The sequence below is a fragment of the Babylonia areolata genome, chromosome 9 (assembly GCF_041734735.1).
Source record: "Babylonia areolata isolate BAREFJ2019XMU chromosome 9, ASM4173473v1, whole genome shotgun sequence".
NCBI classification, from domain to species: domain Eukaryota; kingdom Metazoa; phylum Mollusca; class Gastropoda; order Neogastropoda; family Buccinidae; genus Babylonia; species Babylonia areolata.
The window spans coordinates 11698837-11726316 of NC_134884.1; the positions used below are offsets into that span (position 1 = coordinate 11698837).

Below are 27480 nucleotides of genomic sequence, written 5' to 3' on the forward strand. Positions count from 1 at the left end.
GACTGTGGCCACCGTACAGGGGGATCCTATGGGAAAGGGTCCTGAACAGGAGGCACAGGTGACCATGGAGGTTGTCCTGACCTGCCCCCCACTCCCCCACACACACACCCCTCCTGAGGAAGGCTGAAAAGGGGACTAGGCATGGGAGGGAGGAACAGAGAGAGCAGTGCCACCAGAGTCCCTCTCCTCTCAGTGCACAGAGGGCTAACACCTAATACCCCTGTCAGGATATGTCCTGCGCCCTTAATCTTTTTTTCCTTCTTATGTTTGTGCCAGCCACAGTAGAGGCACAGCCCTCAACAAATTCACCCTCCACTTGGTATGGGCCTGCCACAACTCCTCCCAGTCCCCTTGTATACAGACTGCGTATGGAGGTTGAGCTATCCCGCCCCGATGCATCTGCAAAGATGCATCAGCCCAATCACAAACAGGAGAAACCATGGGCCCCGGGACCTGAGACAGTCTCCCAAGAGAGCACTATCCCAACCTCATGGGTCAGGGTGGCATGCAAGGCATAGCGATTGGGACAAGTCATTCCCAAACATTATGCTGAGCCCGCAAGAAGAGAAAAAAGATAAAGGAGCGAGAACAAATTGGAAACGATACAAAACATCAAATTAGATGTCAAGAACTGATGCAAACAATGTAAAGGAAATCAATTCTGAGATGAAAACATCTCAAAAAGTCGCATCAAACAACAAGCATGCAAGAAAATAACATTTTTAATGCATGAAAGGTTGGCAAAGACAGAGCAACAAGATATTACACTTATTTCAGGAATAGTGGCCACTGTGAATGAGTAATTAGCTCCAGCTGGAAATGGTGTTTGATTGGCTAGCATATGGTGGACTAGTAGTGAGATGTCTTATCACTGTGTTGCCATGAATTTTTGCCAAGCAGAGCAAATCGACAGGCCTGGTTTGCATGAGTTTGACATGGTACAGTATATGACACAAATGTCTTTTAAATGTTTTATGATCATAATATAGATCTATCAAATTTTCAAACTTTCCCTGTCTTCATCACTTTTCAGCTTCAATAAACCATACAAAATCGCCAAACATATTTTTGGGTGAAATATACACCACAGCACTAGATCTTCCCTATGATTTTGATACTCTATCAAAAACATGTATCACAGTGGCACTCAGTATTTCAAATTTTGGTCCAAACTTTACTCATTTCATCACAACCATAATATGTCAATCAGAAAACTGCATCCACAATGTAGGATGGCTTTCAAAATTTTTCCTTGTTGAATGAGGTAAAAGACAAGGCTATCCACTAAGCCCTATACTTTTCACAGTTTCTATTGAAATCATTGCAATACAAATCCAAATTAACAAGAAAAATTGAAATTTAAAGTGGTCTACCAAAGCAATGACAAAAGTCAGTTTGCAGACAGTACAATATAATAATATCAAAACAAACAGACATTATCAATCCAAACTCTCAAACAATTTGAGGGAGGTCTAGAACTGAATACGCTAAAATTCAATGATATATGGCTTGGCAAAAGAAAACATGAAAACAGAAATGTTTACAAAATCACAACGGTAAACGCAAAACTGACAATCTTGGGTGTCCACTTCTCAGCCTTCATAAAGCCTCCATGACAAAATGATTATTGTCATCAGTATGGAGCTTAGTAAATGGTGTCCATTGTATGCTGAATCAGAACAGGCACCACTGTACACAAATGAAGTGATTTACCAGCAGTGCAAGGTCTTCTCTTGTGTGTAGCATCCTGGTGACCTTACATATTTCCCTGGCAGAAATACTGATAGAAGAACCCAAGTGTTGCTGTGTATGGGGGACTTGGAATGAGCAATGTGGAATAATGCCACTGAAATGGTGCAGATAACGAGGCAAAAAAAACAATAAAATTACATCTGTGCAATTGTGCATCAAAAACATGCACAAATACTTCACAATGCATGACTTTGGGAACTGCTGCCACAGCCGAAGTATTGCATACACATCTGAGTGTTTCTGGTAAAACTATTTGCAAGGCTCCTCTTTCAATCCAATGCAGTCATGTTCCAACTTAATATCTTAAAATCTAAAATTAAGAATGGGAAGGGATACAAAAGGGTACAAGGGGTCCACTTAAAACTGCATCTGTTTTTTGTTGTTGTTTTATTTCTGAGAAACAGCTGGTTTTATGGTTTGAACTTCAGATAAATCACAAGGAGAAAGGACAGAAGAAGGTGCAATCAAATTTTGTCCAAAGTCATAACAGTCTTCCTTTTCTTTCTTGTATATTTGTGTCACAATCTTTTTGTTTTCAATTTTTCAGCTTTCAGTTTCACAATGAGGCATCACTGCGTTTGGATAAATCCATATACCGTATGCTACGCCACATCTGCTGGGCAGATGCCTGACCAGAAGCATAACCCAACACGCTTAGTCAGGCCTTGAGTGCATGCATATATTTATGTACCTATCAGAGTGGATTTCTTCTAAGTTACAATTTTTTTCTTGTTGCCATGGGTTCTTTTTCAGTGCGCCAAGTGTGTGCTGCACACAGGACCTCAGTTTATCATCTCATCTGAATGACAAGATGCTCAGTTTGATTTTCCAGTCAAACCCAGGAGAAAGGGTGAGAGCAGGATTTTAACCCAGACCCTCAAGGACTCTCTATATTAGCAGCTGAGCATCTTAACCATGCTGCCACCTTCCTCCTAATCTTTTCCTCCTCACAATCTTTATGAACTAACATTTTGTAAGTATTGATTTCCTTTAACCTTTTTTTGCTAGAATCAATTCCCAATGGATTCTGGGTCTTACCAATCTGATCCAATCTTGATGAATTTGATTTGTTTCAAGTAATGGTACTACAATAATGGTGACAAAAAATATTTTGTATATTCTTACAAGAGTAGAAGCAACATGCATAACTCATGAATGGTTCTGTGAAAATACTCATCCTCAACAAAAATAACCATTGTAGAAACATTTACAGGGATTTATTACTTTCACCTAGCAGCTTTCAATTAGGGGTTTCATAATGGTAATGGCTAGATACGTTTTACTGATTTCTATGTCCCTGCCAATTTTATTTTTTTACTACTTGCAGTTGCTGAGAAAATGCCAATGTTAAAATTTATAACTCATTCATTTACACATGGGAGCAAGGTGACAGAATGGTTAAGATGCTTATCCGCCAATACATCACCTATGATGGTCTGGGTTTGAATCCCACTCTTGCCCTTTCTCCTAAGATTGACTGGAATATCAAACTGAGCATCTAGTCATTCAGAGGAGATGATAAACTGAGGTCCTGTGTGCAGCATGCACTTAGCGCATTGAAAAAACCCATGGCAACAAAGTGTTTGTCCTCTGGTAAAATTCTGTGGAAAAAATCCCCTCTGATATGTACACAAATTCATATATGCATGTACTCAAGACCTGACAAGTATGCTGGGTTATGCTGCTGCCTAGCAGATGTGGTATAGCGTATATAGATTCCTCTGAACACACCGACGCCTCCTTGAGAAACTGAAACTGAAACACACACACACACACACACACACACACACACACCCCTGATGTTTGTCCTTCAGATTCAAAGATGACCATGGCTTCTAATGTCAGATGGCAGATCATTGGCTGTGGGCCCTGGGGTAACTGATGAGGCCAATCCGGGCCCTTAAGGCTCGCCCACATGTGAGACACAAGTGAGTGGGTGCTGTCGTGGCAGTAGATGCTGCTTGAGCCTTGCGTACAGCAAGCATCTCCCACATACTGATGTTGACGCCCAGGTCTTTGAAGGATGCTTTGAGGCAGCCCTTGAAACGTTTCTTCTGCCCTCCAACTGAACACTTGCCCTGGCAGAGTTCTCTGTACAGCAGCTGCTTAGGCAGTCAACTGTCTGGCATTCTGACCGCATGTCCAGCCCACCTGGCTTGGGCTTTCTGCTGGACAGTGCAGATGCTGCAGAGGCCAGGTCGTTCCAGGACTTCCGTGTTGGGGACTTTGTCCTGCCACCTAATGTGGAGGAGTCTGCGGAGACAGCTCAGGTGGAAGTGACTGAGCTGTTTGGCGTGTCTGCTGTAGACGGTCCAGGTCTTGCTGGTGTAAAGGAGGGTGGTAAGGACCACTGCACAGTAGACCTTCAGCTTGGTGGTAGCGCTGAGTCCTCTCCGCTCCCAGACGTTCTCACAGAGTCTCCCAAAGGCAGTGCTGGCTTTGGCAATCCTGTTGTTGACCTCAGCATCTATGTTCACTGCACGAGAGAGCGTGCTGCCCAGATAGGTGAAGTTGTCGACTGGCTGAAGGTTCTATCCCTTCACTGTGATGCTTGGCTTCTGGTATGTCTTTCCTGGGGCAGGCTGGTACATGACTTCGGTCTTTTTGGTACTGATGGTGAGACCAAAGTTGTCACAGGCTTGTGAGATACAGTCCATTTCACACTGCCACTTCTGCTCTGTGCTGGCGTTGAGTGCACAGTCATCAGCAAACAAGAAGTCGCTGATGACAGTCTCTTTCACCTTTGTAACAGCCTGCAGGCGCCTGAGGTTGAACAATCTCCCGTCAGTCCTGTACCTGATGTGGTTTTCTTATTCGCAGTCATGGAAGGCATCTGTTAGCATGACAGAGAATACCATACTGAACAGAGTCAGGGTGAGAACGCAGCCTTGTTTGATGCTGCTTGTCACTGGGAAGGCCTCTGACTCATCTCCATCATCCAGAGGTTTCACCATCACGCTGCTGTGGAACTGCCAGATGATTGTGATGAACTTGCTGGGGCAGCCAAACTTCTCCATGATCATCCACAAGCCTTCTCTGCTGACCATATGGAAAGCCTTGGTCAGATCAACAAAGGTCATGAAAAGGTCTCTGTGTTGCTCCTGGCATTTTTCCTGGAGTTGGTGCGCAGCAAAAATCATGTCTGCAGTCCCACGTTCAGCACAGAAGCCACACTGGCTTTCTGGAGGAGACCTTGCTCAAGATGTTGGAGAAAGCGGTTGAGCAGGACACTGGCCAGAATCTTCCCAGCAATAGACAAGAGGGAGATGCCTCCCTACCTTCCTGACTTCTTCTTCTGTGGGGAGGGTGTCCTTGTTGATCTCTGCCTGTGGCAGGCGAGCAATGGCCTCGTCGTTGATGTTGGCAGGATGGCTGAGGTCGTTGTTGAAGTGTTTTGCCCATCTCTACAGAATCTGCTTCTCTGTCAGCAACTGCATCCTATCTGCATTGAGGAGTGGTGAGGAGCCAGAGGACTGGGGTCTGTATGCAGCCTGAAGCACACTGAAGAAGTGCTTTGTGTCATGGCTGTCTGTACAGCCATGGATTTAATCCACCTTCTTGATGAACCAGCTGACCTGCATCTCGCGAAGTTTCTCCTGCACCTTCCTTTTTGCGTTTGCAGGGGCATCTTCCTTGGCTTGTGATGTGGGGTCCTAATGGTGTGCTCTGAACAGTTGATCTTTTTTTTTTACACACACACACACACACACACACACACACACACACACACACACACAATTGAAGCTCAATCATTACACAGTTACATGGACTCACTTTGTATTCATAAATAGGACAGAACTAAAACCTCCAAAAAAGGGAAAGAAATCTAGAGCTTGCATCAAGGGATAAGTGTGATTCTCAAATAATCAATTAAATCAGACCACTTACAAAAAAGGGAAGTAAGTGAAAGATCTTTAAAGGGTGAACATTGGAAATTTGCCTTTGAAAAGAAGGTCAAACACTAAAATAACTCACATCATCAGAAGGATCAGAAAGTGTGTCCATCAACAGCTGGAAGAACACATGGATGTAGCGGAATGTCTGAAAATAAAACCGGTCAATCACTGAATCAGTCTGCCAAAGAAATCGTAACCAGAGAAACAATTCAAACAACAGATAAAAAAACAAAATAAAAAAAGAATAAAATAGGTTATTTTAAAAAGTTATCTGGAGTAAAGATTCCTTTAAAAAAATCAACAACACAAGCATCTTTACAGTTGATGCTTAAAATTTCAGGCTATTGGTTAAGTCTTGATCAAGCAAAATGCATAAAATACTAAGCATTGTTACACCCAAAACTGTTGCCTTCAAAATGGTCATTGGTGTTGCAGGTCTCATCCCCCAAATTGTCAATGAAACAAAATTTTTGGAGGAATGTGACATCTGAGAGAATGAACTATTGGGATGAATTCACTTCTGTATCTATCTTACCTAAGAACCAACTCTTTCTCATACAATGATATATGTATCTCACTCTGTCTGGTCTGTGTGTGTGTGTGTGTGTGTGTGTGTGTACATGTGTGTGTGTGCACATGTGTGGGGGGGTCGGGGGAGTGGGTGGGGGAAGGGGGGGAGGGAAGCGTACGCATGCGCACATGCTTGTGAGTGTATCTTTGTTTGCATGTTTATGTATGTATGAATGTTAACTATGTATGTATGTTAGTATGAATATTTGAATGTAATCTTATGTACGTATGTATGTTTGTATGTTTGTATGTATGTGTAAAGAATGATTAAACTAATGATAAATCAATTAGCAATTGGATGTGATCACACTTCATCCTTTCACTCCTGCACCATTTCAAAGAAGAGGTGTTGATTAAGTTTATAACATACATCAATAATTGTAATGCTGTGTGCTAGCTGAATCGGTAGCATAAGCAGCACTGACTTGAAGTTGTATACCTTGTTAATGGAGAGAGTTACCACTCTTTACTATTTGTTAATCATTTCATCTCCATGCCTAATTGTTCATTTCCAGTTGCAAATCAAAGTTATATTATCTTTAAAGTTTTAACAGTTACTTCCGATAATGTCCACCATTTATCTCATAGACCACCCACTTCAATTACAAGCATCCAGCTGAACAGTGTTAAATGGAGCACAAAACTGTAGCTTTAACAAATCAAAACGAAGATGCAAGATGGTTAATTTCAGTTCAAACATCCATAAAAAAAAAACCAAAAAAGAAATGAAGGACTGACATCCACAAGGAACACATACAGAACAAACCACAAACTGAAGAGGCAATCGAAAGTCCATTGTTGACAACGAAGATATAAGTTACAAAACTCCATCACCAATCTGCAGCAAGTTTTGCAGACTTCACAATGCAAAGAGTCTACAGGAGATACTAATGTAATTGTGAAGCGCCTGGAGTAAAATCATTTGATAAGGTACTACATAAATAAACTTATTATCATCATTATTAATACAAAATGGCTGAACAAATGTTATTCCAGTAGATGGTCATACATCTATCTTCCAATGTTATTGCAAATTTACATAATAGAATAAAGGGTAGGTAAAAGTTTAAGAAATCACATTACAATTTCTCTTATTCTACTGAGCAAGGTAAAAGTTCAAGAAATCACATTACAATTTCTTTTTTCATTTTTTCTTTTTTTACAATTTCTCTTTTCTTTCAGCAACTGACTTTTTCCAAAGGAATCTACTTTTCATCTGTTTTCTTTTGTACGATAGTCTAAGACACATAAGACATTTTTCTTCTTTGTATAAACAACTAATTACAACAGGGATGGTCTGTAGACCTGTTGATTTAGATGGTCGTTCATAGACATTATGCATAAAGCGATAAAGCCCAAATCATTCTCTGCCTAAGATTTAGCAGCTTCCTTCACCTCTTCCAATAATGGGTTCTTGCAAACTAACAAAATAATCCACATGCTGATAATGATATGCATAAAAGAAAGTCACTGAGGAAGCTACTTTTTCTGACATAATGAAACACTTGGGCGAATGTAGATAGTGTAATGTGTCAATGCAGACAGTGAAAGACCTTCAGACTGAGTGTAACACACAACAGCTTTTCAATGTCTTGTATCATATTTTAAAATACAATGTTTTGGATGAGATGGTAAATAGTAGATATATGCATTAATGTAACTTCGAAACAGAAGAAATTTCAATTTTAACAAAAAGTGATAAAATAATTGCTTTTAATCAATGTGTCATACTAACAGTAGCATGACTACGGAAACATTTTTTGACTTCTTTTTGTGTGCTTCTCAGAAGTGCTATGCCATTATAATGAAGTGATTTCTTCCTATTTTAAGCCAAATTTGGTGTTAACAGAAACAGTATTTCCAGAGAAACTAAATTTGTAAAGTGTATTACACACAGAGAGACACAGACATTTTCAGATAACTTAAAACACAGGTTATTACATGACCTTATGCTGAGTAGAAACACACATGAGCAAAAAACAAAAAACTGAAATATATAGAATAAAATATAAAAATAAATAGAATAATAAAAAAAAAAACGACTAAAAAGGCAAACTTTTGTTTTTTCTAAAGGGCAATAACCAATCAATCAACAAACTAGCAATAAAAACAACGTCATGGTGTACCTTGTTGGGAGTTTTCACCAGTAGAAGGTTGAACCACTTGAGAACAGCCACCCTTGTCTGGATACTGTCATGGCCCAAGTGTTGCTGCAGCACCCGGATCACTGACAGGATTTCTAACTGCACCATGCTGAACACAAAATCATGGTCTTTAGCTTTCTGCATGGGTTGCTGCTGTGGAATAATCAACTGTATGAAGATGAAACATTGTTTTAGCATGTGCTGAGAAACATTAAGCTTGATTTTTCAATAAAAGATGTTTGACACTAGTTTTGCGATGTATCTAAATATCTTGCATGCAGAAATCTCATGACAGAGTAAAACAGCTCTCATACTCATTTTTGGCTCATACAGAGCTGTCAAACACATCTTAACCCCTTCAGTGCCACAGTAAACAACCCTTTTTGGATGCCTGTGTGCCAGGCCAAAATTTTGCTTTCTTTGGTAGGTTCATTGGGGGAATAATTGTGTTTGAAGACATAATTAAAAATTATAAGATTCATCCCACCCTTACCCACCCACCATGGGGTCCAACTTAGGGGCCAGAGTCAAGGGAAAACCAGCTTATCCCATTCCTGGTGTCAGGAGAGATATACAACAGACAGCCAAAGATACAACCCTATACCCCCTGATGCCCAGCTCCATGAAACAAGAGAACTGGACACTGCAGGGGTTGCCATAGTCAGCCTCTTAACTGCAGGTCTTGACCCAGCCCCATGTAGGGGTAACTGACTGACACACACGGGCCAATGTGTACCACCTGTCTATGAGAGGTCCAAGCCAAAGGGACATATTGAGAGCAGCGTGCTCTCTCAAGCCCCAGGACCTCATTCCCCTCCATCACAGGTCACACCATACGGTAAACACAGCAGGCCTACAGGAGGCCGCAGAGAAAAAAAAGAATGTGGAAAAGAAGGCTTGATGGGGAGCTAAAGACAGAAAAAGAACTGGCAAAAAGAAGAGAGAGAAAGGGATAGTGGGTTACTTTTAGTTTGGGCCTCACTCATGACCTGTTCAGCATGGGAGACCCTACCTGGGACATCAGTACAAAACAACTATGTATTCAGCCTGGTCAATTACAGTGGCTACATAGGCTGTCAAGTAAGACCTAGAAAGCAACAAACCTTCAGAAGTACTGATGCTCCTGCCAACCTAGCTCGTTGGATCACTGGCTACAGCCTCCCAACCACAAAGTAGTGATCCCCAGGGCGGCTCCAGTCATGTTTCACAAACAATTTGGCGGAGCCTGTAATCAACATTGTTAACACCATTCCCCCATTCAAGTGACTGCAGATGAGGCTGCTGTGTCCCACTTCATGTCTATTCTGGCCAGATACACGTTTTCTGTGAGCATCAGATTCCAGGATGGACGGGCTGTGTGCCATTCACTGGAACAAATCTGGCTTATGTGCAGGAGCAGTCAACAGTTGACTATATCAAGATGACACTGACCAATGGCGACACGGGGATAGCTGTCCTGTTTATTTTATGTTTAATTCTGTCTATGTGTGTCAGGGAAACAGCTACAATCATACAATATGATCATGACACGTTGCTGCATGTTAGGGAACAGGCTGAGTCCAGTGTGCTGAGATCTCACTTCAATTCACTTTATCATGATACGCAACTGTCCAACATAAACACTGACCGGTCAATATGCAAGGCTCAACCCACGAGGAAATGCAGAAAGCAAGGTGGGGCTCTTTCAAGGTTATGCCAACAAAGTTTTTACCCTCCTCAACCTAGTATGTTCCTATCCAACGTCAGATCTCCACCCAACAAAACTGACAAACTTAATGCAACATTCAGATGAGGACAGACTATAAAGAGTGCTCTGTGTTTTGTTTCACTGAAACATTGTTTAGCCTAGACATCCCTGACAGCACTGTTCAACCACCAGGCTTCACCATGCGCAGAGCTGACTGCACTGCTGAATCAGGCAAGCAGAAGGGCGGCAGTGTGTGTTTCCTTATGAACCCACGCTGGTGCTCTGATGTCAAAATGCTATCGCGTGCCTGCTTCCCTGACATGGAGTTTCTAACCATCCAGTGCCGACTGCTCTACCTCCTACGTGAAATAACTTCAGTGACGCTGACATCCATCCCACAGCAAACCTCTCTGCCGCACTTGGTATGCTAGCAGACAAAATAATGAAGTGCAAGAACAGTTGGCCCGACTCCACTGTCATCGTTGCTGGTGACTTCAACAAAGCCAGCCTCAAGAAAGAACTGCCGAAGCTTTACCAGCAAATAAACCACTGCCTACTTCTGGTTGCACCCAAAATCACCTCCACTCCCCCTTTCATCGTTCAATAGAATGAAGTCAGACGCCACTTCAGTCGTCTGAAAATTAGAAAAGGCCTTTTGAGGAAGTGTGTAGTCAAATTATCTAGTGTCTTCACCGACACCTTTAACATGTCCCTTCAGTCATGTGTGGTGCCACACTGCTTTAAGAAATCAACAATCATTCCTGTTCCAAAGAAAGCACAACCTAGTTGTCTTAATGATTATCGTCCCATGGTCTTAACATCAGTCGTCATGAAAACATTTGAATGCTTGATTCTGCAGTTCCTAAAAACCTGCATTCCCCCCCATCTTTTGACCCCTTTCAATTCTCCTGTAAAGCCAACAGATCAGCTGAAGATGCCATTAGCATAGGTCTCTACCACATCCTCAGACATCTCAAAAATCCTATCAGCTATGCTGGGATCCTTTTCATTGACTACAGCTCTGCATTCAACACAGTAATACCATCAAAATTATATTTTGAATTGAAAGACCTCTCACTACCTGAATCAATTTGTGCATGGTGTTACAGAAGGTGTTTATCTTGTTGTCAGAAATATAGACAGACACTGAAAGTTATGTGTGTGTGTATTTCTGTGCGTGTTCTACGTTATTCTCTCCATTTTATCACACACAATCTTACAGCCAATCACCACAAACACTCTGTAAACAAAACAATAGAGCAGGGCACTAGAAACTGAAGAGTAAAGACCAATGACACATATATCGAAACCGTTTCACAAGAAACAATCATAAATCCTCAGTATGGTAAATTCAACATGTTAATTTAGTATTTTATATTAAATTGATATTTTCACTCTCTTTCACACAGTCCCACAGTCTCTTTTTTCACATCCCTGCACAGTCTTTTAGAAGAAGAACACACTTCTTGAAAAATATTCCGGATCCCCTTCAGTTGGTCTTGGAGCTCACAGTTCCATTCTTGACACACATACAAAAAAAAACCGATTTGTATTTCTGTTCCAAGATGTATCACACTTCGTTATTATTTATTCTGACAGTCTCTGGTTCATAATAATTCACAATAACATGACATTCTCTGGTTCATAATAATTCACAATAATATGACACATTGACAGTCTCTGGTTCATAACAATTCACAACAATATGACAGTCTCTGATTCACAATAATTCATCACCTTCAGTTTACTCATTCAGCTTCTTCTTGGTTAACTGATCATTTCAATTAATATTTGCCTACCGTATGGCGGACAACCTGTATCCACATCGGACTGCTTTAATCATCAATAAGGAGGGCAACACCAGACCTTCCCTCAGATCAGTTGGCCACCAGCGACATCAAACATAGCCCCAGTGCTCTCACCCGGAAGAAAGCTGAATTGGAAACACTAACCATTCTTCGGGATAATATACCACCGCATGTCATGAACTCTGAACATTCTCCCTCTCGAAACGTATCTCCCAATCTCTCCCGGCAGTAACTACCAGTCACGTCAAAATCAAGATGACATCATCAGACAGAGTGACGTTCAACCTCAGCCAATGAAAATCAATTATACATACAAAACAACACAGGGTCAAAATCAACCAAAACCCCGGAATGTTTAAAACAAGAAATACCAAATAATGATGCAAACGCATCCATCACACATGGATCCTTGATTTTCTAAGATGCAGAACACAAGTTGTTAAAGTTGGTGAACTTACCTCCTCCACCTGTATTCTCAACATAGGTGCCCCACAGGGATGTGTTCTATTCCCACTGTTGTACTGACTAATTATACATGACTGTGCAATTCATAATGATTGTAACACCATGGTGAAGTTTGCCGATGATACTACTCTAGAAGGGCTGATTACAAAAAGTGATGAGTCAAAATATAGGGGAAAAGTACTGGAACTTGTTAGCTGGTGTGATCAAAACAATTTAGAACTCAACGTATCAAAAACAAAAGAATCAGTTTTAAAATTCAGTAAGACCAGATCTGACCCCTTACCACTTCACATTAAAGACAAGCATGTAGAGATCATAAGTGAATTCAAATTTCTCGGACTGATAATTTCCAATGACTTGAGATGGGACAAAAATACAGAAAAAATTGTTTAGAAAGCACAACAGCGCTGTACATTCTTCGGCGACTCAAAAAATTCTGAATGAAAAAAGAAATCATGGTTGATTTGTACACAGCTGTCAATGAAAGCGTGTTAACCTTCGCTGTATTGTTTGGTACGGAAACATTTCCAAGGCAGAAATCACAGCCTTGAACAGAATCGTAAAAACTGCCACCAAGATTCCCTGGGTTGATCTACCTTCTCCAGACGACATATATTACAAGCGGCTACTCAAAAAAGCAAAATCAATCAGTCAGGACAAATCACATCCAGCTTTGGGGATATTCGAGATGCTCCCCTCGGGGCGTCAGTACAGAAGCGTAATGACGAAAACCAATCGCTTCACCAATAGCTTTTACCCCAAAGCAGTCAATGCCCTGTCTCTCAAACCAATCCTGTATGATCAAAGATAATTGTGCAGTCAACAACCATTTACCTAAGATCTAGTCATCAACCCCATCCATATGTTATGTGCGGCTTATGTTCAAACATGTGTGTGTGTGTGTGTGTGTGAGAGAGAGAGAGAGAGAGAGAGTTCTTATATTGATATGCACATCCATAATTCTACTGTATCTGTGTTTATGTATGATTTTCGATTTATGTTGTACCTTTTTATGTACTATCTCCCCCCATATTCCTTGTGACCCTGGTACACTTGGTAATAAAGACATATTCTACTCTATTCTATTATGCAACCTGTCCTTCATCTTGTCACACTGTGACTGCTATATGTTCTGCAGGCATCACTGAAAGCAACAAGAAAACTGGGTCAGGAGTATGCCTTTGTCACATTTGACCTAGCAGGTGGAGAGAAAGCACTGATGATCAGTTGGCAAAATGAACAGTCCCAGAAGAATGCTGTGTGTCTTGGTGTTTTTCACTTCACTTGTTCTTTCCTTGGTACTCTGGGAAAACTCGATAGAGAAACAGGCTTTACAAACATCAACCAGGCATAACTCATTGGAGTAAACAGGCTTTAGAGGTTAGAGACATTGTTCAAACATCTGCGCTCTTGAAGCCTTTGTGGCTGGGAAACACAACCATGCCATCAGAGCTCATATCAGTGTTAGAAGCTTAGGAAAGACTTCTGTGCTCAAAGACTCATAATGTGCAAGGAAACACTTCGAGGACACAAATTGGTATTATGGAACCTAAAAAAAATGACAAAAGCATACTATTAGTATGCAAAGTACAAGAAAAGTTCCTCATGGCAAAAAAGGAAAGAGGGCAACATTTGGCAGTGCACACTGGTATTCCTTTCTGCAACTCAAAAGGGATGACAAGAGTCAAATTTTGCAATTCACTCTAAACTGCCTGCTATTTGTGTTGGCCACACCTTTACACACACACTTTACTAAGAAGATGGAGACAGATCAGGGCAGAATGGGGTTTTGAATGTGTTTTATTGTCTAGTAATTCTAGATCAGGAGGGGTAGCTATCCTGTTAAATGATAACTAATAATATTAAAAATATCTGACATGGAAATTATTCTGGTCAATGTGTATGGACCTAACAGAGAAGATCCTGTATTTTTTTAAGAAATCAAAAGAAGAACAAGCTATTCGTAATGTAATAATGTGGGGCGACTGGAATTTGGTTATGAGTTAGATGATTATAATTATAAACATGTGAACAATATGGGAGCACAAGAAATAGTAATAGAAATGATGGATGGCTTACAAGTAGTAGACATATGGAGAGAACTAAGTAAATAAGTTTTAATATATACATGGAGGAGACCAACCCCTTTGCAACAAAGCTGTCTTGATTTCTTTTTACTCTTTGACAATCTTATCACTAATGTTAAAGATGTAGACATCGCATATGGTTATAGAAGTGACCATTCTTTACTTGCAACCGATTTACAATTTAACACAGAGCCCAGAAGAAAAACATTTTGGAAATTAAATTCATCTTTACTTAGGGACAAGGAATGTGTACAATAAGTAAAAGAAACGACAGAAAAAATTAAAGACCAGTATGCAGTGTTGCCGTATGCAAGAGAAAACTTAAGCAAAATACCTACCGTAATAATGAAATTCAGTTAACAATAAATGACCCACTTTATCTGGACATATTATTAATGGAGATAAGAACAAAAACAATATCTTTTGGCATTAGAAAGAAAAGACAGCTTGTGGAAACATTAGAAAAGGACATACAGCGAATCAAGAAAGAAGTGTGTCCATACAGTATGGCCAGAGGATTGCAGGAGAAAAAACGAAGAACTCATACAGCTACGAAAAAAAAAAATGGAAGGAACTGCTGACCAAGGGTATGCTTCGTTGTCATCTGCTAATGAGCGTGTCACTTCACACAGGCAGTGTGTGTGAATGGAAAGTTGGCCGGAGATAACTCAAGAATCAGTTCTGCTTTTGAGTTTCGTATCCGACACGTCACCCCAACAGCGCGACTTTAAAATCCAAATCCGCATATGCAGACATTGGGCATCCAATGCTTTGTCCAACGACATCCGCATATGCAGACAATGGCAGCGAGTGAGTTAAGAAGTTTGTATGACATTATGCATTATTTAGAAAATGAAGATCATCATTTGATTCATTAAACTGGTCATATATAACAAAGATTTAAAAGCCTTTGGATTTGGTAAATATTTTCCTGGATGGATTTGTACCTTTCATAACTTTTGATACAAAATCATATGTAATTGTACACAGTAACACTATCTAAAAGTTTGAAAATACAAAAAGGTTGCTGTCAGGGATATCCAATTTCACCCAATCTGTTTGTATTGTGCTCAGATTTCCTGGCGTGCAAAATTAGGGAAGATAAAGATATTAAAGGCATTAGTATATTAGAAACTATCTTTAAAATCAACCAGTTTGCAAACAATACGACATTCACATTATAAGGTGATAAAGAATCGTATGAAAAGATTTTTAAAACTCTAAGTGGAGTTGATGGGAGGACAACATTCAAGAGTGGACAGGCATGGAGCTGAGAGACACCCTGAGAGCGGCCGAGAGACGCGAGGACTGGAGAAAGGTGGTTGACAAAGCTTCGAAGGCGCCCCAAAGGATTCGGAATCTGAGGGATTGGTGACGGTGACGGTGACGAAGTGGAGTTGATGAAATTTCAGGACTAAAAATTAATTACAAAAAAACATTGGATGCTTGGTTAGGGTGAATGAAGAAATCAAAACACTGATATCCACAAGAAAAGACAATGATGTGGAAACCCCCCAAAATTGAAAATTTTGGGTATTTGGTTCACAGATGATTGATCAAAAAATAACCTAAGTGAATTGACAGAATCTAAGAAGTTATTCAAGATTTGGTACAAATGAATATATACACCCCTTGGTAGAACTGCTGTTCAAAATTTCTAATTCTATCAAAACTTATTTACTTGTGGGTTCTCCTTCCCAATGCCCCAACCAAGAGATAAAACAACTAAAGAAACTTCGAAATGAATTCATTTGGGTTGAAAACCCAGATAAGATTAAAAGACAATATGCAGTGCATGCTATTGAAAATGGAGGTTTGGGTATTCCAAATAAACAAAACTACACAGAGACTCTATAAATAACATGGGTAAGGAAACTAAACACAGGAACAGCAAAGTGGAAGAAAATCCTCCAAGCAAAATCCCTAAAAATCAATTCATTGGATCCGTATGGATCAAGGAAATTTGTGAACACTGAATGTAACAAATTCTGGAAAGATGTAATAATGAATATTGGGCGCACATGAATTTTACAAAATATGTTAGGTTAATAGAAGCACAAGAGGTACTTGCGGAAACACTTTTCCACAACAATAAATGTAAAGTTGGTAACAATACAGTCCATATGAAAACTTGGGACAAATAAAAATATATTTCTGGTTAGAGACACTGTTGATAAAAATGGGAATTTCCTGAATCATAAGAATGTTACAGAAAAATATTACATTAATGTTAATTATTTGGTGTACATGAGATTTATAAATTCCATTAAAAGTTACTTAAACACAAACAATCTTAGTCTTAAAGATAAAACTTACAATTAAAAACCAAGAGCACTACAGGCAATATGTAATGTTAAGAAAGGATCTAAAATATATTACACTATATTACTTGCACCAATTTCTTATAAAGAACATACATTCTTTTGTTAAGTGGGAGCAATAACTACACATTGCAATAAATAGGGAAACCACTATGAAACAAATACAAAGGTAAAAGAAATAAAACTCAAATGGTTCCAAATTAGAATATGTCATGATATATTGGTTACAAACAAAATGCTCAAAAAATGGGTATAACAAACAGTGATATTTGCAATTACTGTACAAACAGAGAAAGACACAATTCAGCACTACTTATGACACTGTACATTTTCTCAGCATTTTTGGAAGGAATTTGAAAATGTTTGGAACGAAAAGAGTGAAAATTGCTAAAATGTGACCAGCTTCTACAAAATGATAGATAAGTCAATTTTTGAAGATATGAAATGAAATGAAATTATGGTGCTTAGCGCCTCGCCGACCACTAAGGCCATCTCAAGGCTATCGCCGCGTCAATAACTACTACAAGGATAAAAAAACAACCAATTAAAACGAGTCACCACTTCAAACTTTCCACTCCAAAGTTAAAAAAAACTTCCATAGTTTAAAACCTTCAAATCTGGTTAAAAAGGTTCACTTCTTTTAAGAAGTCCATCAGCGCCCACGGAGGGACATCACGAAACAAAGTCTTCAAAGAAACCGCCGTGTAATGTCTGCGTCTAACGTCATGCAGATCCCAACAATCAAGGAGCACGTGTTTCACGGTGAGAGGCTTGTCACAGGGAATGCATCGAGGGGCCTCTTCCCCCTTCAACAAGTAAGAATGAGTAAAAAAAAGTGTGCCCCGCGCGCAGTCTGCACAGCACAGACTCCTCCTTTCTGTTCTTCACCCCCGAAGGGAGGGTCTCTTTTAGGTCCGGACGGATCTGGAAGAGCTTGTTGTCCGTCTGGGTGTTCCACTCCTCTTGCCATAGATCCTTAACGTAGGTGTTCACCTTCCGCTTCATGTCTGTATACGGCACAAAGGATCTGGACAATTCTTTCTTTACAGCGTTCCTGGCCAGCAGGTCCGCCCTTTCGTTACCACGAATGCCAACATGTCCTGGAACCCAGGCCAACACAACCTCGTATCCTTTCTTCGTTGCGAGAGTAAAAGTTTCATAAAATTCCAGCAGTTTGGGATGAGTGATATTCCTGCAGGCGATCGCCTCCAGGGCTGACAAGGAGTCGGAAAAGATCATGAATCTCTTCTGTTTCGAAGAGAGAACCATTTTTAACCCCAGAACCAGTGCGGTCAGTTCCGCGGTGTACACCGAGCTGTCAGACAGGATGTGTTCCGTTGAGGGCCGGTCAGGAAAGGCGGGACAGAACGCAGATGCGGCGACTCCGTCCTCTGACTTGGAACCGTCAGTGAAGATGCTTTGAAAAGTGGGGAATTTGTGGCACAGTTCCGAAAAGTAGGTTCTGTAGGCCAGAGAACTGGTGGTGTCCTTACGGTATGAGGCCAGATCGAATCGGACCTCAGGTGTTGTAAAGGTCCACGGAGGGCTGTCAGGGAACTTAGAGAAATCCGAGATGCCACCGACATCCAGATCGGCCTTTTCTAAGTGCGGCTGAATGCGGAGTCCGAGAGGACTTTCTGGATTTGTTTCTCTTTTTTCCAGACGGGGTAGTCTTTCGATGAGGACGGGTGGCCACCTCCGCAGTTCGCACACCGGGCTGCACTGACGCAATCGCCCTGGTGCGCCGCCTTCGAACAGGTGCCACACGCCTCTTCCTCCTTACATCGGTCCCTGACATGTCCGAATTTCTGACATTTAAAGCATCTCAGGGGGGACGGCACATACAAGCTTACGCTGACCATGAGGTATCCGACCTGAATGTCCTTGGGGACATCCGGGCAGCAGAAGGTGAGGAAGAAAGTGTTGGTCGGGACTCTGTCCGACCCCTTCCTCACCGTCACCCTGTACACGTCGGTCACTCCCTGAGAGGACAGCTCGCTCTTGATCTCGGCCTCAGACACACCTTTCAACTCCGGGCATCTGATGACCCCCTTTGAGCAGTTGAGACCTTTGTGAGGGGAAACCTTTACCGCCCTATCCACGAAAGTGGTCGCCTTCAGAAGGAGCTGTGTCTGCCTTTTGGACTCCGTCTGAACTAAAAATGCTCCGCTCCTCAGCCTCTTGATGGACTTCAGCGATCCTGCCAGACACTGAAAGCCCTTCTGGATAGCGAAGGGGCTGAGAGCCGACAACGGCTTGTCGTCATCAGCGCCCTCCATCACCAGCCACGATGGCCAAAATCCAGAGCTCTCAACGACCTCCGAATCGGAGTCTGAGTCGTCCGTTCCCGGTCTTCGTCTTTTGCCAGAGTTAGGGGGGTGTAGTTTTTTGGAAGTCATGTTGAAAAAAAAATGTGAATTCATCCCTCCCTTACCCACCCACCATGGGGTCCAACTTAGGGGCCAGGGTCAAGGGAACACCAGCTTGACCCCTTCCAGGTTTCGGGAGGGATATACGACCAACAGTCCAGCTCCAACGTGTTCCCCCCCGATCATGCCCAGCTCCCGGGGACAGAGAACCGAGCACTACAGAGGTTACCTTCGTCAGCCACTAAACTGCCAGTCTTGACCCAGCCCCACGAAGGGGTAGCCGATTGACACACACGGGCCAATGTGTGCCGCCTGTCTTAGGAGAGGTCCAAGCCAAAGGGATGTGTTGAGAGCAGCGTGCTCTCTCAATCCCCAGGATCTCATTCCCCTCCATCACAGGTCGCGCCGCACGGCAAACACGGCGGGCCTAAAGAAGGCCGCAGAGAAAAAAAGAATGTGGAGAAGAAGGCTTGATGGGGAGCTGAGGACAGAAAAGAGGCAGTAAAAAGAAGAATAGAGAACAGCGAAAGGGACAGTGGGTCATGTTTAGTTTGGGCCTCACTCACGACCTGTTCGGCATGGGAAGCCCTATCAGGGGCATCAGTACAAAACCACCACTTATTCAGCCCTGACAGCTACGATGGCTATGTAGGCTGTCAATTAAGACCTGGGATCAGAGCACCAAACCCCAAGAAGCACTGATGCCCCCGCCGACATAGCTCGCTCGGTCACTGGCCACTGAGCCTCCCGACCACGACAAGGTAGTGACCCTCCCGGGAGTGGGTCAGGAGAACACCAGCCTGACCCCCTCCAGGTTTTGGGAGGCAGGAGCAAAATGCTGATCTGTTCTCCACCTATGTCGACCTCACTAAGGCCTTCAACACCGTGAGTAGAGAGGGACTGTGGAAGATCATGGCCAAGTACAGATGCCCTAGGAAATTTATTTCCTTGGTCAGCCAATTCCATGAAGGCATGCAGGCTCGAGTCCAGGACAATGGCGAAACATCTGCTCCTTTTGCTGTCACAAATGGTGTCAAGCAAGGCTGCGTCCTGGCTCCAACGCTGTTCAGCCTCATGTTCTCTGCAATGCTTACTGATGCCTTCAGAGATGGTGATGTTGGAATCGGCCTAAAGTACCGAACTGATGGCAAGTAAAAACGAAGGTCATGACAGACATCATCAGAGACTTTTTGTTTGCTGATGATTGTGCCCTCAATGCTGGATCTGAAGCTGACATGCAACTCAGCGTCGACAAGTTTGCCACTGCCAGCAGGAACTTCGGCCTTACCATCAGCATGAGGAAAACTGAAGTTCTCCATCAGCCAACCCCATGGAAACCCTACGTTGAGCCCAACATCACAGTCAACGGTCAGAGACTCAGTGCGGTGGAGCGGTTCACATACCTTGGCAGCACACTGTCACGAAATGCGACCATCGACGATGAAGTGAACGTCAGGACTGCAAGAGCAAGCGCAACTTTTGGTAGACTCAGTGCAAATGTCTGGAACAGAAGAGGCATTAGTCTTGAGACCAAGCTAAAGGTCTACAGAGCAGTAGTTCTCCCCACACTACTGTACACCTGCGAAACTTGGACAGTGTACCAACGACATGCCAAGAAGCTGAACCACTTCCACAAAACATGCCTCAGGAAGCTACTGAACATCAAGTGGCAAGACAGGACCCCAGACACAGAGGTGCTCGCAAAAGCCACCCTTCCCAGCATCTTCACCATCCTGATGCAGTCCCAGCTTCGCTGGGCTGGACATGTGGCGCGCATGCCAGACCGTCGGCTGCCCAAAAGGCTCTTCTATGGCAAGCTGCAACAAGGGAAGAGATCACACGGAGGTCAGAAGAAGCGCTTCAGAGATACTCTGGAAGTCTCTCTGAAAGCGTTTGATATTCAGCCCTGACTCCTGGGAGGAATCTGCAGTGGACCGTGACAAATGGCGCGCTGCTGTGCACAAAGGCGCCAAGTTGTGCGAGGCTAACAGGACTGCTGCAGCTGTTCAGAAGAGGCAGGCCAGAAAGTCACGGGCAAACAAGCTCCCTGACAATGATATGCCTGTCTTTGTCTGCCCCAACTGTCAGCGAACATTTCGTGCGCAGATTAGACTATTCAGCCATCTGCGCATTCACAGATAGATTCATGAGCATCCTCCCCGCCACCCCACCACCACCCTTCCCCCATCCCCCAGCTGGATGACAATGATGGTCATCATATAACTCGATGGACACACCACCACCACCATAAAATGACACAGTATATGATACCAAATGGCAGATTTACAAGGCACAAAACATACCCCAAGTTGTCTCCCCATTCCCTTTACACTCTCCTCTTGCCCGCTTATTCTATTTGTGAGGTAAGGGCCTTTTTGGTGGTGCAGTAACAGTCCAACAAAGGATCCTGTCATCATGTGGTTATCCCCTGTTGATTGATGACCTGGACCAACCTCTGTAAATCTCCCTTGCTTGACTGAGTGGTGGTTGTTTTTTTCCATTCAAGTAAGTAAATCTGTTCCTAAATAAAAAGTGTAAGAGGCCAAATATTTTTCTTGACCTTGAATGATGCCCAAGGTCAAAATGATCCACAATTTTCAATAATGCCACAGTCCCAAGTTATATCAGAACAGGTCCAGCTGTTTGCCAGATCACACTGATTATGGAGAGACAGACAGATTGTGAGATACAAACATATGCATGAGGAAATCCTGAATGGTTTGTCCAAAGTCAAGAACCAGACATACAAACAACAATACAGAAGACAATGAAGAATTGCTCATACGCAGTTTGTGTCCCATTCTGTGTATCTCCAGAAGGCTGATTGTGGGCTGAGGCAATAGTGGGATCCTGAACATCCAATGTGGGTGTTGGCTGATCATCCTGAGCCTCTACCAGCTTACGCAGACATGTGTTCAATGCTTCTGCTGCATCCTTCACTCTGTCACAAATAAATGAAATAAAACTGAATTACATGCACATACTCACACATTCATTTACCTTCACACACACATACAGCCTCACACACACACATTTATATATCTGACAGAGAGAGAATGAGAGAGAATAATAATGATGTGATAATGATAACAATACTAATAATAATGAATGGCATTTGCATAACATTTCTCTCAGTATTAGACTCCATGCCCTGGCAATCACCCATTCACATGCAGCTATTCCCAAAAATGAGTAACCAAAATCAACAATATGCACATGCACCCATGAGCAGAAAACAGCTCAAATTAACAGTGGAAAAACATCACAAAAATGCCTGACAGAACAGATGAGGTTTTAGCTTGGATCTGAATAGTGCTGGTTGGTGCCGAAGACTTAAGAGGCAGCAAATTCTAGACAGCGGGAGCAAAAAAACTAACACTGCTGTAGCCTGAAGTCTTTAAGTTCATTTTGGGTACCAGAGGGAAGACGAGGGATTGTATGTGATGAGTACCTAAGACAGGAAAGGCAGAAGTATCCCATCAAAATGGTGGTAGGCACAGACTGCCACTTTGTACTGACTGTGAAACTTAACAATGCAGCTGCTCTTTTAGAAGTATTGTAACATGATCATGCTTATGTGCTTTTTTTTCAGAATGAGCCACACAGCACTGTTTTGAAATCATTTCAACTGTGAAAGTTCTTCTGCTGGTACATTGGTAGGATGAGTCTTTCCCATTACCAAGACAACTGACTTGTCCACAGGGGACAAAATGTGAGTAATATCAGACACACAAATTGCTCTCAGAGATAAATCAAATGGCCCCAATAGGTATTTATGAAGTGTTAGAATTCCTCGCATCCTTTTATCTTTTTTTTTTCATACTTTCAAAGCATCTTTTGTAAAGTCATTTTATGAATGGAGGAGTTGTTTGTCTGCACTAGTTTTCCTTCACTATCATACTGTCTTACTGACAAAATGGTCCAGAGTAGTGTAAGGACAGGGGGTTCTGGGACTCAAAAATTGTCCTTGGCTCCTTATATACACAGAAACATATACACATACATACAGACTTGTGTTTGTCCCCAAATTTTAATCTAAAAATTGTCCTCATTAAGACCCAAAATTATTTTGGGCTACATCAATTCCATTACCTTGCAGCACAAGCACACAAGCAAAAAAGGTAGATACAAAACATACAAAACAAGCATAGATCATTAGATGCAAACAGCCATGTATATACAGATACAGGTACAGAGTCAAGCAAAAACATTGGTGGGAACAAAGAAGTGTAGACACCCACAAAAACAATAAAGATCAAAGTAGCGAATATACCAATTGGGAGATGTAGCAGGCCTCCTTCAGTCATGGCTGACTATGGATAGAGTATATCCGACCTAATGTCTACTTGGGCTGTCTGCTCGGACCAAGCAGCGTCACCTGTGACTGTAGAGACCAATGTGAGAGAGACAGTCTCTGTCACAGTGATCACATGTGTAAACTGATGCTGGTCTGTTGGCTGCCATCCCTTTTCTGCGAGCTCGCTTTTCTGCTGCAGCAGCTGACAGTTTGTCCTCACCAATCCGTAGCTGATTCTTGAGAGTGCTTCTTCAGCTGTTGCGGTCATCTGCAAGGTCCTCCCAGGACTCAGTGTTGATCTCAAGTGCCTTCATGTCACGTTTGTAAACGTCTTTGTATCTCAGCTGTGGGCGGCCGATGCTTCTCTGCCCCGTGGTGAGCTCTCCATAAAGGATGTCTTTTGGGATGCGACCATCTTCCATGCGGCGAACGTGGCCCAGCCAGTGAAGCTGACACTGTCTCAGCTTGGTATACATGGTCGGGAGGCCAGTGCAAGTCAGGACTTCGGTATTTGTCACCTTGTCTTGCCAGGAGATGCCGAGTATGTGCCATAGGCTTCTCAGGTGGAAGGTATTGAGCCTTTTCTCCTGACGAGCACGTGTGGTCCACGCCTCACTGCCATACAGCAAGGTGCTGAGGACGCAGGTGTTGTATATAGCCATCTTTGTCTTCGTGGTCAGCTTGGGATTTGTCAACACTCTTTGTGTGAGGCAGGCTAGTGTTGTGGCTGCCTTCCCAATCCTCTTGTCGATCTCAGTGTCAAGGGAGAGGTTGTTGGTGATGGTGGACCCAAGGTAAGTGAATTGATGGATGGCTTCAAGCTCATAGTCATCAATGGTGATGGCTGGTGGAGATGGCATGTCTTGGCCTAGGACGTTTGTCTTCTTGAGACTGATAGTCAGACGGAAATCTTTGCAGGCCTGGGAGAAGTGGTCCATTAGTGACCGCAAGTCCCGATGGGCGTGGGTCACAACTGCGGCATCGTCGGCAAAGAGCATGTCTCTGATGAGGGCTTCGCGGACTTTTGTCACAATGCAAGGAAGGTTAAGGACAGGCAAACAGAAAGAGAGGGAGGACAGTATCCCAGAAAGGCCAGGCCTGAGACTGAGTGATGCCCTGAGAGAGACAAGAAATAGAGAAAAATGGAGAGAACTGGTTGCCAGATTGTCAGTGTTGCCCCTACAGTCTTGAGACAATGGGATAGAATAACAGTGACAATGATCATATCACTATTGAACAAGTGTGCAAAACCATCCAGCAGCACATTAAACAATCTGTTGACATCTGTTAACCCATTTCATTCCAAGTAAAACTATGCTGATTTAATTCTCCAAAGTAATTTTCCAGCTGTGATGTTTGAAAAAGGATAAACCCATTCAGAACCAGAGAATTATGTTTTTGTAAAAAAGTGCGTTCCCCTTGCCAGGGAATTTGGAGGATTTAAGTAATGTAATACACATAGTCTTTGAATCTGTTTTATACTTTTGTGCACTAAATCATTATTTTTCTTCTTCCTTTAATAAGTTATTGCACGTGTGTGTGTGTGTGTGTGTGTGTGTGTGTAATGTTTATTGTAAAGCATTTTGAGCTCCCTTTAAGGAAGGAAAGCGCTCAACAAGTATCCATTATTGTTATGATTATTACTATTCGAATGAATGCTTTTATAAAGGAAAATGAATGAGGATACTGAATATGAACGAGTTCCATAATCAATTTGATTACAAATAACTATTCAGGCATTTAATAGTGAAAATAATGATTTTGTGCAACAAAAAAATTATTTCCACCACCAAAGAATGGCATCCAAAATGAAATAAAGCAAAGTACAGTTGGAAATTACATGCTTTTGTCAGTTTATGCTCGCAGATGAAAATAAAAGTTTTTCAGTCTGCAGAAACAATCACAACTATTGAAGACATGTAAATGAATGACTGTCTTGACAATTAATAACTTGGCTTCTATCAACATAAAAGGTCAATTACATACTCAACAAGAGAGGCAAGGCCTTCAAGACTCACTTGTGATGCACTTTAAAAAAAAAAAATCTAATCGTTAAAATGTGTTCTGTATTTGTTATTATAAAGCTTCAAATGTGTTCTGTATTTGTTATTATAAAGCTTCGGGTTAAAAAAAAAAAAGAAAAAAAAAAGTCCTAACCAGATTCGAACCCCGCATGTTCGGGTGAGAAGAAACTGTCTTACCCATTACACACTATCGTGGCTCCTTAACTGACGTTCTAAAATTTAATATTTGAACATACTTTTTTAAAGGGCGATAAATCAATTGTGGCATTCGCAGTGAGAACGCTATTTAAATCATATTATTCTGGTGTATCTTGGGCATTCAAAAAATCTTTAGGGGCAATAAAAAATTCTTTTTAAGTCAGCGGTAAAGGAGACGTGGCTATCGCCGCAATCACACTGCAACATTTAGCCGTTTTCTGTAGATCTAGATAGATGTACAAGTTTAGTTACACCCGCCGGGAATGTAGTACGACACGGTCGATTCAATTTCTCTTTTATGTTCATTCTAGTTTTATAGTTTCAAAGTTGATATATAAAATTCAGTATTTTGTTGAACTGATAACATGTAGAGCCAAGTACAAGTACTTCTAAATGTCGTATGAAGTGAAAAGGACTTCATTTTGAGAAAAGTCAAGACTGGAAATTTTTTCGTTTCATCAATTCAAGGGTATTCACTCGCATGGTTTACAATTTTTAACTGTGAATTCCAACTGATTCTGTGGATATTTTTATGGCAGTTTGGGGCATAATCCAGTAAGTGATGAGGCGTTCACAAATCTTTCTCTGAATAAATATTTAACGGTCTCCTCCAACTTTACATCACATGTTATCGTGTGCTGTCCATTGAATATAGGATTGAACGGGCACGTCAACAACTTGAAACAAAATGGCGTCGTTCACGTTCCGAAGAATATGAGCACGCACTTTGAATGTGTATAAATATGTGTACGCAACTGATTTTTGCCCATGACCTTCAGGGCTCAGCCAATAGATCTATAAAGTCCACTCATTGTATTGATTTTAGTATTTTCCAAAAAAGACCACTTGGGCAAATGAACATAGTGAAAGCTCTGTACACTGACAGTAAAACATACAAGCTTTTTACGTATTGAGTATAATTTCAAAATGTAATGTTTAAGATGAGAAAGATCGGTTTAAAGCAAATTAAGTCCCCTAGCATTAATTACAGATTAATTTCCCTTTTTTACTATCTGCACCAAAACGTTTGCAAAATAAATAAAACTTCCATGCTTAGCAAAAGAAGTTCCTGTTTGAACAAAAAATGATAATAATGACTGCTCTTGTTGTTGTGTAAGAATATCAGATCAAAGTGCCAAGTTCAGAGAATAAAAAAAATATAAATATAACAGTAAATGCAGTTTGCATATAATTTGGCTTCTTTTTTTTATTTTTTTGTGCCCATCCCAGAGGTGCAATATTGTTTTAAACAAGATGACTGGAAAGAACTGAATTTTTCCTATTTTTATGCCTAATTTGGTGTCAACTGACAAAGTATTTGCAGAGAAAATGGCAATGTTAAAGTTTACCACGGACACACAGACACACACACACAGACAACCAAACACCGGGTTAAAACATAGACTCACTTTATTTACACAAGTGAGTCAAAAACTGCACAGTCAAGCTTTGTGTCACCAAAGAAGAAAGAAGGTTCCCCAACAGAGGAAGAAGCTCTTTGATAACACTCACTCAGTCCATGCTACAAGTGGGCTGACAAAAATCATCTGCTGTGCATGCCAATTTTATTGCTTCCTCTGCGAACAAGTCTGATCAGTGACAAAGGTGTGGGGAAAAAAACATTTCTTTTGCATTTTCAACATTGGATTTCAGGAAAATTGTGGATTATTGGCTGCTAGTCAATCTGTGGCAGTATCAGTGAAAACAACAGCTAACTCTTTATGGCCACACCCCCTTCCACGCCCTCTGACTACCATACAACCTCTCGTTTTACACCACACTTCTCTATCTACCCTCCCCCCTTCCTGGTTCTGGCACAAAGACACTGCCCCCACTGCCAGTCACCTGTCTGCTTCAATTCA

At 41.8% G+C, this 27480-nt stretch overlaps 1 protein-coding gene across 1 annotated transcript in view; it reads right to left on the bottom strand.

Moving 5' to 3' along the window:
- LOC143286056 (protein VAC14 homolog) overlaps positions 1 to 27480 on the bottom strand; it is a 193488-nt gene that overhangs the window by 61367 nt on the left and 104641 nt on the right. Inside the window, exons 8-10 of the mRNA XM_076593599.1 lie at positions 21885 to 22040; positions 8345 to 8471; positions 5728 to 5793 (exon numbers count right to left, since the gene is read on the bottom strand). Of these exons, the coding sequence (XP_076449714.1) occupies positions 5728 to 5793; positions 8345 to 8471; positions 21885 to 22040 (349 nt within the window). The remainder of the gene's footprint in view (positions 1 to 5727; positions 5794 to 8344; positions 8472 to 21884; positions 22041 to 27480) is intronic.